General features: G+C 44.5%; 1 protein-coding gene across 2 annotated transcripts in view; it reads right to left on the bottom strand.

The window, feature by feature from the left end:
- zswim8 (zinc finger, SWIM-type containing 8) overlaps nucleotides 1-12,779 on the bottom strand; it is a 204,509-nt gene extending 191,730 nt beyond the window's left edge. The window contains exon 1 of one of the 2 annotated variants that reach the window (XM_052080981.1): nucleotides 11,834-12,779. In XM_052080981.1, the coding sequence (XP_051936941.1) occupies nucleotides 11,834-12,011 (178 nt within the window). In that variant the 5' untranslated portion in view covers nucleotides 12,012-12,779. The remainder of the gene's footprint in view (nucleotides 1-11,833) is intronic. The other variant, XM_052080982.1, reaches the window with a different exon arrangement.
- Nucleotides 12,780-13,105: the final 326 nt, after the last annotated feature.

The following is a 13,105-nucleotide window of genomic DNA, read 5'->3' as shown; positions in this document are numbered from 1 at the left end:
ATATGCACAAACAACAGTCAGGACCCGTCCATCCACCCGAAGGCGGAGGGAGGCAACCCTCTCGTCTACCGGTGTGAACCCCAATGTACAGGCACTGAGCCGGAGGGCAATGAGTATGCCCACACCTGCTCTGCGCCTCTCACCGTGAGCAACTCCAGAGTGGAAGAGAGTCCAACCCCTCTCAAGAGAACTGGTACCAGAACCCAGGCTGTGTGTGGAGGCAAGTCCGACTATATCCAGTCGGAAATTCTCTGCCTCACACACCAGCTCGGGCTCCTTCCCTGCCAGAGAGGTGACATTCCATGTCCCAAGAGCTAGCTTCTGCAGCCGAGGATCGGACCGCCAGGGTCCCCGCCTTTGGCTGCCGCCCAGCTCACATTGCACCCGACCCCTTTGGCCCCTCTCATGGGTGGTGAGCCCATGGGAAGGGGGACCCACGTTGCCTCTTCGGGCTGTGCCCGGCCGGGCCCCATGGGTGTAGGCCCGGCCACCAGGTGCTTGCCAACGAGCCCCCCCTCCAGGCCTGGCTCCAGAGTGGGGCCCCGGTGACCCACGTCCGGGCAAGGGAAACCTAGATCCATTTATTGTAATCATCATTGGGGTCTTTGAGCCGTGCTTTGTCTGGCCCCTCACCTAGAACCTGTTTGCCATGGGTGACCCTGCCAGGGGCATAAAGCCCCAGACAACTTAGCTTCTAGGATCATTGGGACACACAAACAGCTCCACCACCATAAGGTGACGACTCACGGAGGGGTTCAAAACCATTTTGCTCATTTGAAATTCTCCAAGTTTCTTCTTCTCAAAAGTATATATTTTTTTTAATTTTTTTTACATTACTCCATAAAAGCAGACATTAATTATCTATGTGTTGAATTAAAATACATTTGGATTTTTTGGAAAACTGAATTTTATTTCGTGACCAATACTGTTATTTTGTGAAAATCAGAGAACCTCCTTATAAAGTGAAGTTGTCCCAAAAAAATCTCAAAAAGCTGCAACAAAATGGGGAATAATTGGGAAATACGTGTCTTGATATAGCTTTCTGCAGTATTTTTTCTTCCGAAAGCAAACCCTGAAATTAATCAGATGGACTCTCAGCATTATGGACATTTTTTGCCTTCTCGCCCTTCTGAGATATTTGCTGCTGGGCACACCTCAAATACTTGGCAGAAGCGGAGATTGGTTTGCCTGACAATATCCGTAGAGGATGCGGAAGAGTTCTACTGCGATCTGAACTTAGTACTATTTGACACGCACACATACACACACACACACACACACACACACACACACACACACGGCCAATGGCAGAGCAGCAATAATACAATACAATACAATACATGCTGATTTATATAGCGCTTTCACAACAGCGGCAGCTGTAACAAAGCGCTTTACAAAACAGTTAACATAAAGTAAAATAATAAACACAACACATAACATAAAACACGGACAGTCGTGCAGTCCTAACCACTTTTCCGTCACACGCTTTGTTGTTTGAAGCGGTTTGAGATGAAAGAGGAGAGAATCAAAGTGTCCTTTAACCAGTGGATCAGAGACGTCATGCTCAAAATGTGCACACGTCGGCTACAAGCTAAGTTTCAAAGTCAACAAGAAGCTGTAGCATCCATTGACGAAAAAAGAGATTGGTTCACTTCTCCTGTCCCATGGAAATCCATTTCAATTCCAAGCGGCGACTCACGGTTCCAAATACGCATCGGCGCTCTTCGCCAACGCTCCTCTCTCCTCATCCTCAACTTCAGCGGCCATCCATCCAGCCGCACCAACGCCAACTGTCCAACAGCGCTGACATAGCCACTGAACAAATCGGGGTTGTGAAAAATGCTGCCCATTACTGGCGCAAAAAACACAAGCGCCCCAGGTCTGTCCAGCACCGACAGTCAATGGCGCCGACATTCCTCCGAATCAAAATCTGTGCTGGTACAGGCGTGCTGCCGAGAAGGCGCAACCACCAAGCACAGATACTGCTCCTTTGACGAATGTCATGGCCAAAAAAAATAAGTATGTTGTGTTCAAGAAATGCAGAGCTGCTGTAGCAGTCCACACTGTATTTTTACCTTTCATATGTCGAAATTTCTTTCGCAACAACAGGCAATATTTACCTGTTGAGGCATTTCGTAACTTCAAAATTTCAGATGAAGAGACATTCGTTAGTCGAGGTAACACTGTATGTGTTTTTGTACATGTGCAAAAGGTTTTTTTTCTAGTCCAACGAATATAAATAAACACAATCAAAAGTGTTAATCATAACTGCAGCAGAGCATTGTGGAGGTGCTACTCTAATGGACCGCTGTGAAGTTGTGACACAACACCAAGAAATAATCCAATTGAAAAGGACAAATATGGTCATCTTTACTTATTTAGGTGTTATAACCATTGACAAATTTGCATTCTTTTGAATAATATTCTGACTGAATTTAGCTCACGTAATTTGCACATACACAGTTGTATGTGCAGATCCATCACCACGGGCAGGCCATAGGAGGACATACTTGCCTACCAAAATGTTTGTGTTCCCCCATTTGAGGCATGAGTTCTAAAACTAGAGGTTTATTATTTTTCTTAACAGTAGTTGTAGTAGTATAGGTGTAGTGATTTTTGTGTTGTGAAATACGCATGTCGAGGTGCTTATCGCTAAGACATTTAGGATATAAAGAAACAGGAATGCAATTTTTGTTTGGCTGTCGCAGAAAAGACTAGGCATCAATCAATTACGGTCTTACTGAAAATGTTAGGTAGGGAGGTGTATTGTATACTCGACGAAGACATCAATGTCTGTGTGTTAGAGTTCTGCTTATTTTTCAAAGGGGTGGCATTGTATAATGTGGGCAAAAGAAATTTGTAAATATATATATATATATATATATTTGTAAATACAAGAGCCGAGGACATTGATGTGGACTGACACTTGGGGCAGGAATCTAAAACAACAAAATTATCATGGCCACAACAACCTCCAAAGATGTTGCCACAATATTTTGTATTTTATGCACAACGCATATTTCTGTCATTAAGTGACATATGATTTGTAGAGGAAAACACCTTCAAATCCATAATACATGGGCGATCATACAAGCAATTTTAGTAGTTGCTGTGAGCACAAGTAGATGTGTCAACATACATTTTGGTGACTGTTGATGGCAGTTATCACACATTTAGCGAGGTTTAATTTTCCAAATTTATTCATTTAGAAACTTGTGGTGAATCACTGTATGGCAAGTGAGGAGGGACGTATTACATTGGGCGGGGCGAGTGAATTGTGACCTTTAATCATTTCATAAAAGACGGGAGACACAAATGTTTGGGCATTTCAAATGAAGATACATTTTCTTATTTTCTTTTAAATTCTGCAGCAGACACCCATTGAATGAGGTGGCAACGTATCTGCCAAATTGGATGTGGCTATTAAATTAGCCATAAATTCAGCAAATACGCATACAATTGAGTTACAGTAGCATAATGCAATAAAAAGCAATGAATTTGTAAAAATCCATTAAGTTCTTGCTTGATGATAATTAACCGACAAGTGAACGAGGTATTTCACATATCGCTTCACTTCCTATCCTCACCTATGGCCGCTAGGGCATCTTTTTAGGTTGCCACCTGGATGCCTCCCAAATGAGGTGTTCTGAGCAATGAGAGGAGGCCCTGAGGTCGACCAAGGACACATAGAGATTATGGCTGGATTGCACAAAAAAGGTTTAACTTAAAACTAGATACAATCATGGTTTAAGGGTTGTTGCATCAAACCATAAAACAAGTTTAAAATAAGGTAGAGGGTGCAAGGGAGACGGACAGACCAATCGTGTAACTCATCTTTGCATCTGCAAAGCAGTGAAGCGTAAAGGACACACAACTTTAATTTAATCCCTCTTGAAACAAAGTGGACGCTTGTGGTATAATAGTTCTGACAAGAAGGGGCATTTTTGACAAGCATAAATAATGTGACAATCTTTTGTCTACATCTCCATGAAATGACGACATTGAGGAGTGATTGTCTCATTACTCCAAAACATTTGTACTTCCAACCATTTTGCACCTTTATCAAACTCCTCCCCCTCTATAGAATTTCTGGTTAGACGTGCTAGCATGTAAACAGAGAAGCATGGAGCAAGGACATCCAGGAGGAATCTGCAATTACATGAATGAAAAGAGCGCATATTCAATGCAGTCGGCTTGAAGCAACCCTCATGTAGTTTAACCCCTGCAAACAAAAACGCAAGACAAGTGGTATTTCCATCAGTCGTCAGCGAAACGGTAGTCCGTCTGTCAGAAGGTCCATCGGTACTTGGCCTGATTAGTGACAATAACACTGACGGACAAAACCCCACTTCCGCCAGTGCTTAGTCCATTTGTGAGTCTTGGGTCAACTCTGGAGGGCTTCTGTCAGCATCCGGAGACATCCGAATCAGATGCCAGAGTGACCTCATCTGTGTCCTCTCAACATGGAGGAGCAGCGGTTCAACCCTGAGTCCTTCCCAGATGATCGAGCTTCTCACACTCTCTCTAACAGAGAGCCCGGACACTTTGCAAAGGAAACTTATTTCAGGCGCTTGAATACAGGGACATGTTCTTTCGATCACGACCCAGTGGCCGTGACCATAGGATCTCATCCCTGACCTGGACAGTGGCATTCTACGCTTTTCAGACTGAGAACCATGGTCTCATATTTGGAGGTGTTGATTTTCAACCGCTCCAGTGAGTGTTGGAGATCACAGATTGAAGAAGCCAATAGTACTGCTTCAAAACAGATCTAGAACGGAGGCAACCAAACCGGACCCACTTAATTCTTCGGCTGTGCCGAGACATTTTGGCCAAAAGGGGTTATGAATGGAATCGTGTTAAAGGGCAGTCTTGGCGGAATCCAACCCTCACTGGAAATGAATCTGACTTACTGTCGGAAATGTGGACCAAACGAAGGCGGACGCTTTTGCTTTCTGCGCTGTCCCCCACCCCACCCCCACCCTTCCCTGCTCGCCACTCAGTCCTTGTGCTGTCTTTTGTCTGACTTTTCCTAGCCTCCTGTCGTATTTTCATCCTAAAAACAAACATGGAATTGGTTGGCTGGTCTCTCGATGCCATCGACAACACTTTCTCGATGAGAAGAGCAGGCAGTGGGGAGCCTACTTGCCCCTCGGGGACTTTTGCTGCTGGGTACACCCTAGATCCTTGGAGGAAGCGGAGAATGGTGTGCCTGTCAACACTGTCCGTTGAGGATTTGGACGGCATATACATTTTCGGCCTTCCGATAACAGGTATGCTGCTGTTCGGTGTGAGCAGTTTCCTGATCTATCGAAAATTTAACCGACGGGAGCGGCTCTATTGAACGAGGCTGCCGGTCTAAGGATGGCATAACGCGGATGTTCAACACTCAGACTCAGACTGTGCTCAACCACAAACTGTTGTGGGTTTGGAGCGTCACAGCAGGATGGACAACAACATGGAGAAAACTGGAATCTCTGTTCAATTACTGACTGAATCCAAGTAAATCATGGATTTGGCTTATCGACGCCACTAAAGAGACATAAGCCACGGACTCAAGGCTGTCTTAAATTCTTGGGCAGGCTGCTACCAAAACAACATCTGCTATCTCGACCTTCCCCTGATGAAAATATGCACGGAAGCTAGTCCCCCGCCATTACCCCCTCCCTCATACATTCCCTTGATTCACCGCCTTCATTGTTTGTCTTGTGACCTGTTGTAACTGTCATATGCTTATGCAGGAGTTTTTTTGCCTCACTCAAATTATCCTCAAAATGAGGGTAGTTCGAGCATGGGGTTTTTTTCTCCCTCTCTCCCTCCCCTGTGGTTTCTTAATAACCTTCGGGTTGAGTGAACGCTGGCGCGCTTCGGCTGCCGCTGCTCAACCCGTATTGTTTTGTGTTTTTTGTTATTGTTAAGTGTCCTTGGGTGTCTTGAAAGGCGCTTATAAATAAAATGTGTTATTATTATTATTATTATCAGTGCAGCTAAGATAAGTGGACACATGGATCAATACATGAGCGAAGCACAGAAGGGCATTGATAGAGATACCAGAGGAGCCAAACATCAGCTCCTGGTTGACAGAACAGTTGCACAAGACTGCAGGTCCTGACGTACCAACCTGTGCACAGCCTGGATTGAGTATGAGAAAGCCCATGACTCGATGCCACATACATGGATCACTGCATGATTGGAGTTGTAATAAGGTGAACAGGGCCCTAACAGCCTTTGTTGCGAACTCGATGAGGATGTGGAAAACCACACTTGAAGCCAATGGTAAGCCACTTACCCAAGTGTCCATCAAATGTGGCATATACCAAGGTGATGCACTCTCCCCACTGCTGTTTTACATAGGACTGAACCCCCTAAGCCAAGTAACCACCAAGAGAGGCAATGGATACCGCCTCAGAAATGGAGCTACGATCAGTCACCTCCTCTACATGGATGACAAAGCTGTATGCTCAGAGCGAAAGGGACACAGACTCCCTGATCCACACAACCAAGATCTAGAGCAGCGACATCGAGATGTCATTTGGGCTTGAGAAATGTAGTCGGATGGTGACTAAGAGAGGAAAGGTAGTCCGCACTGAAGGGGCCTCACTCCCTGAAGGAACAATCGCAGACATTGAGGACAGCTACAAGTACCTCGGTATACCACAAGCCAATGGCAACCTCGAACTGGCAACAAGGAAAGCGGCGATGGCCAAATACCTCCAGTGAGTGAGGCAAGTCCTAAGAAGCCAGCTCAATGGCAAGAATAAGACCTGGGCAATAAACAGCTATGCCCTGCCAGCGATCAGATACCCTGCAGGAATAATAATGTAGCGAGAGGAAGAGATTCAGACCACGGACGTTAAGACCCGAAAGCTCCTCACGTGCATGGAGGGTTCCATCCCAAATCCAGCACCCTGAGACTGTACGCAAGCTGAAAGGAAGGTGGACGGGGACTCGTCAGTGTGAGAGCCACTGTCCAGGATGAAACATCCAAGCTCCATAATACATCAAGGAGAAGGCTCCAACGGATAACATACTCAGAGAATGTCTCAGACAATGGGGAACAGAGGATGAGGCGCTGGAAGAGGGACCATCATGGGAGGACAAGGCCCTACACGGGATGTACCACCGGACCATAACTGAAGTGGCTGATCTCAAGAATCTATCAGTGGCTAGAAAGGGCTGGCCTGAAGGACAGCACAGAGGCACTCATCCAGGCTGCTAAGGAGCAGGCCCTGAGCACCAGAGCCATTGAGGCTCAGATATACCACACCAGACAAGACCCAAGGTGTAGGTTGTGCAAAGAGGCACCTGAGGCGGTCCAACACATAACTGCAGGGTGTAAAAGATGCTGGCAGGGAAAGCCGACATGGAACGCTACAACCAGGTGGCTGGCATAGTCTACCAAAACATCTGTGTGGAGTATGGACTGGAAACCCCAAGGTCAAAATGGGAAACACCTGCGAAGGTGGTGGAGAATGACAGAGCAAAGATCATGTGGGACTTCCAGATCCAGACCGACAAGATGGTAATGGCGAACCAACCAGATATCGTGATCATAGATAAAGGGCAGAGGAAAGCCGTTGTAGTGGATGCAGCAGTCCCAAGTGATGGAAACATCAGAAAGAAGGAACACGACAAACTCGAGAAATACCAAGGGCTCAGAGAGGAGCTGGAGAGAGCCTGGAAGGTAAAGGTGACAGTGTGGTGGTCGGAGCACTTGGGGCAGTGACCCCCAAACTAGATGAGTGGTTGCAACAGATCCCGGGAACAACATTGGACATCTCAGTCCAGAAATGTGCAGTGCTGGGAACAGCAAGGATACCGCGCAGAACCCTCAAGCTTCCTGACCTCTGGTAGAGGACCCGAGCTGAATGAGGGACGGACACCACCCGAGGGGTGAGACGAGGATTTTTTTTTTAACGTTTGTGTGTTTACACGCGCACAAACACACACACACACCTGGCCAATCATGCATGAATTACCATAGTTTACACAAAACACGATTCAAATACTTGACATTCAATGATTAATCTTCATTTTGTGTGCACACGTGCACCCTTTGTAGAGGTACCGTATTTTCACGACTATTTGACGCATCGTACTAATGGCCGCAGTCTCATTAATGGGTGACATTTCTGTATTTTACACATACACAGGACGCACCGTACGAATGGCCGCAGTTTTACAGTGGTAAAACATACGCCAGCTTAAACATACGGCATGCATGCACGCACTCTAACACGTTAGCTTGAAGCATACGGTAGCATGCCAAGACATACAGATAAGATAAAAATACGTTTTTAAAAAGGCAATGAAAGCAGAACTGAGTTCGGGTGTATTTTATTTAGCCATCGTACAATGTTCTCACGTTTTTCGATCAATCATCACCCAGAAATCCATCAAAGTCCTCATCCTCAGTATCAGAAGCAGAGGACTGCACATCTCAGTTGTCATTGAATGCATCACATGCTAAAGTGTGAGTTGCTACGAGCGGAAAGAAGGAGCAGCAACAGCAAAGTCAACATTTCTCTCGTGTGAAGCTTTCCCACATTTGAAAGTAAAGAACAGAGCGAAACATGGTGGCAGCGCGTGTGTGTGTAGAAAGAATTGAACAATTGTGCAAGTACCGTAATACATCAAAAACGCTGCGTTCCCTCTCGTTGTTGCGTATTGTGGCGTAACTCGCCAAGCGCTGCCTCTCACTCTTTGTAAAGTTGTGTTTGCCACCGATCATCCATTGTTCCCATGCCGTTTGCAACTTTACTTTGGACGCCCGGTTGATGCCAATCTCCAGCGGTTGGAGTTCTTTAGTCAAGCCTCCGGGAATAACGGCAAGCTCAGAGTTCATTTGCTTGACTTGTTTTTTTCACCGCTGCTGTGAGATGGGCACGCATGCCAAAAGCATAACCGGTGGCTTTAAGTTTGAACTGAGCTTCTTAGGCGTGTCTTTTTGTCGAATTTATTTTCAGGGGTTCTTAGAAACCAAAACCGGAGTTGTTTTGCAACAATGCACATTGCCACACTCTATACAAGTGTTGGTACTGGCTTGAGGCGTCCACTTACACGCCCACCCTTCACCATTGGCGGACTAGCTTGCCTGTCCTCTCTCTCCCTCTCCATATATGTATATATACACGCCCACCCTTCCCTGATTGGCCGACTTCTTTCCCGCATGCCTGGCCACAGTCACTTCCGCCTTTTCTCTATATAAACAGCGTGTCGGCTGTCAGATTTTGGAACTCAGCGCATATAAAGGACGCTCCGCACCATAAGGCGTCCTGTCCATTTTGGAGAAAATTTAAGACTTTAAATGGCGCCTTATAGTCGTGAAAATACGGTAAGATCGGGCCGCCCGATCCCGACCCGAAATTCATGTCAATCATTGCTTCGGGTTCGGGTCGGCCTTCTGTCTCGCTGACTTTTTAAAATAAATATGTTTTAAAAAATTTACTGTATATTAAAGTGAAATTCCTCTACAACGAAATCATGTTTGCAGCAAGAAATTTTTCACAACAGGGGGTTTTTCAATGTAGCAAATTCGATCGCAGATGTAAGCACACACACACACACACACACACAGAAACAAATGTATGTGTACATGCACACACAAACGTATGTGTACTCAATTTTTTCCATTTTTATTCCAATAGTGCATAAGTATGAGCCACACTTATTTGACACTTCATATCGTCAGTGTGCAAAGAAAAAAAGGGGAAAAAAACAGCGAAATTTATGATCAGTATTCACTTTCACTGACATCAATTTCTTGGATAATGCATTTTATTTTGCTTCCTCCATCTTTCATTTTGATCACTTTTACCCTCTCTTCCAGCATCAGAGCTCTTCTTGTCTTACCTGCTTGACATCCAAAGGTCCGTTTTGTAGCCATTTAGCAATGCAACGTCCATTCTGCATCTGAATTTAACAAGAACTACTACTTCCTAGACCCGGTGGCTTTTCTTTCCACTATCTCACTGTCTCTAACTCTAGCTCCCCTCGATAGCCACCCAAGACAGCGTTGCTCAGCCCATGTCATGCAATGAACTTTTAAGCCAGCCACGGGACGCTTTGCAGTCCTTGATGGCCATAGTTAGAGCGATGGAACTCGTCTTCTCTCTAATTCGTGCTCCAGTTAGCGTAAGGGTTTTAGCATAATAACAAGTACATCATCTAACACCAACACCATCTACTGTCACACACCCGACGTCACACTCGACAACAGCTTTTTATGAATATTTTATGAATTCTCCGGAGAGATTTTCATAAAAATTTGAAAAACACGGAATTCCGGGAAAATCCGGAGGACTTTCATATCTGAAATTGTAGCTGAAATAAATCGAATAAAATGACTTTCCTCGTCTTTGTTTCCCTGGACAAGACACATGCACGTGGGCATGGTCATGAGCCAGGAAAAAACATGTTGGAGACTTTAATCGTTTATTGTGCCACTCTGCCGGCCTCACTTGGCTTCCATTACTGACTCTTCTCTCAACCAATCCCCACATTCCAACAGACCCGCTTGGGCTATGGCAAGTGATTAGGGACCAGCATGATTTGCTTTTTGAAATACAACAAAAAGATTGCCGACACACACAACCAATCCAACCACATCACCAACAAAGACGAGGTGCCGCTCATTTTGGACATTCAGGTGAACCACACTGTCGAGAAGTGGACTAGCACGGTAGCGACATGCATAATGGGGCGCAAGATGTCAGCTTTTACTGTTGTTCTTGACTGCCACAGTAATGAACAGAAATGGTCTTCTACAGTAATTTTTAAGCATAAAGAAAAAATTCCAGCTGCAGCGAAGTTGCGAGCAGTGCGGGAGTGATGGTGAACACTGCTTTACTAAGCGTGGGCGACAGCGCAGGGCGAGTTATACCACAATTTGTGAATGGATTGTAGATGCTTGGGGGGGGACATGCCTGGTTGCACTGTTGTTCGAGCTTTTGCATCAATTCTGAGGAGCCGCATGGCAAGGAGACCGACGCTGACAATGCTGCGAGAGAACCTGGTGCGTTTGATGAAAAACTTACCCAGCTGTTCATTTTGGATACAGAAGATGAGGACTTTGATGGATTTGTGGATGAGGATTGATCAAATAATAATGTGAGTGCATTGTTAAATACTTCAATGAAGTAAAACCAAACTGTGTTTTGCTCCCTATTTTTGAAGTGAGCGAACATTTTACCAAGCCAACGTTCAATAATACAACTTTGTGTATGTGTTAAGTACAGAAATAGCACCCATAAAAGACACTCTGCTTTTTAATACGGAGCATCATATGGTCAGGAAAATGTGGTAGCTGAATTTGATGTCTGATGGTGCTTTCACTCAAATGTGGCTGCAATTAAACTATTACTCCAATTATGTTTGGGGAGCCCATTTGACTTGTGGGTGATGTCTGTATCACTACTTTATCTGAAGTTTCATTGTTCTACCTCAAGGTTTTGTGTTCGCACAGTCAGAACTGTGCATAAACACACGCACGCCCTCAAGCACAAATACAGATTTAATACATCCCATCGTGTCAAGATTTGTATGGACACTTGTGTGCATCGCCACTCTTGATAAATGAGTCCCCTGAACTTTAGTCATATTCATTTTTTGATCATAAACCCAAATGGCTCCTGGATACAGAATATCTCGAGGAAACCGTTCTAACCTTTAAAACCTTTTTCGGGGACTACTGTATCCATACATCGGTCTCACGAAAGCCTAACCATTCATAGCAGTCAGGCTTACATGGTGGTAATTTAATACAGCAGCAAGAAAGACACTGATGTAAGTTATATTTGTCTTTAAATAAAAAAGAAATACATTTTCCCCCAACCTTTTGTCTTCACAGTAGGAGATGTGGGTCCAGCAGATTGCTTCCTCCATCCCCTCCAGTTCTGACATAGACTCTCGGCCTCTGAAATGAAGGAGCATAGCGAGTCCTCCTCAAACCGGTCAGAGTCTTCAAATGAGAACCTCTCCCCATCTTCCCATTCAGCAAACATCAGTTCCATTCCGTCGACTTTTAATTTTCATCCGCCCATAGGTCTGTGACTTCGCTTTACTTCTCGTCTTTCGTGTACAAATTGCAGTTTCAGCCGTTTGTTTGGTTTGAGGGTTATGGGCAGAGGTGAAGATGGTGTTCAGTGTTTGTTTTCATAAAACATGTTACAGGCGCAGCTGAGTTAAAACTAAACACCGGTCAATTAGTCTCGAAGAATTTACCGTTGTGCCTCAATTCAATAAAACACGTTCGTTGTGCGACCGTATCTTGGTCAGGTTAATCTTTAGCTAAACTATTTTTATTTACATCAATCCAGTAACAATGTTAATACGACGCAGACTACATTTCCACCATTAGATACGTGTATCTATGTTACTTATTCATTATCAAGTTGTTTGTGTAATTCAACGCGCTTCGTCTCTTTCAAGAGTGGACGATATCTTGGACGATTTAAATCTCATACAAATAGACCATTAGATTACATTTAAACCACGGGTTTGGCTTTAGACACCCCATTTCTTGACGTTGTTTCGTTCCCACCCACTACCGATGTCTTCGTTTCCGTTTGTCGTCCCTGGTTTGAAATTATATGATGAAAATATTCCAATGGTGTTGATCCAGAGCAGGGCCAGAAAAAGACGGTGTGTAGCTTTACTGACAGCTGATGTATAATTACAGGGGTTACCCAATTTTTTTCATTTTTTTCCCTTTTTCCTTCTTCTTTTTTTTCTTCTTCTTCTTCTTCTTCTTCTGCTTCTTCTTCTTCTTCTGCTTCTTCTTCTTCTTCTTCTTCTTCTGCTTCTTCTTCTTCTTCTTCTGCTTCTTCTTCTTCTTCTTCTTCTTCTTCTTCTTCTTCTTCTTCTTCTTCTTCTTCTTCTTCTTCTTCTTCTTCTTGGCGATTGGCAAATATTTTTGGGCAAAATACTGCCACCTATGAAACATCATACTGAACCGTATTCTTAGGATACAACCATCGATCCCACTCTACCGTAAATAAATCAGGCGAGTGTTCCACCAAATCCTCAGCAACAACTCTGTTACTACCAAAAATAAAATCTAAATTTTAAACAATTCACGGAAATGTGTATAATGGATCTAGTAGTA

The sequence above is a fragment of the Hippocampus zosterae genome, chromosome 11 (genome assembly GCF_025434085.1).
Source record: "Hippocampus zosterae strain Florida chromosome 11, ASM2543408v3, whole genome shotgun sequence".
In the NCBI taxonomy this organism is placed as follows: Eukaryota; Metazoa; Chordata; class Actinopteri; order Syngnathiformes; family Syngnathidae; genus Hippocampus; species Hippocampus zosterae.
This window is presented reverse-complemented; position numbering and strand designations above follow the sequence as displayed.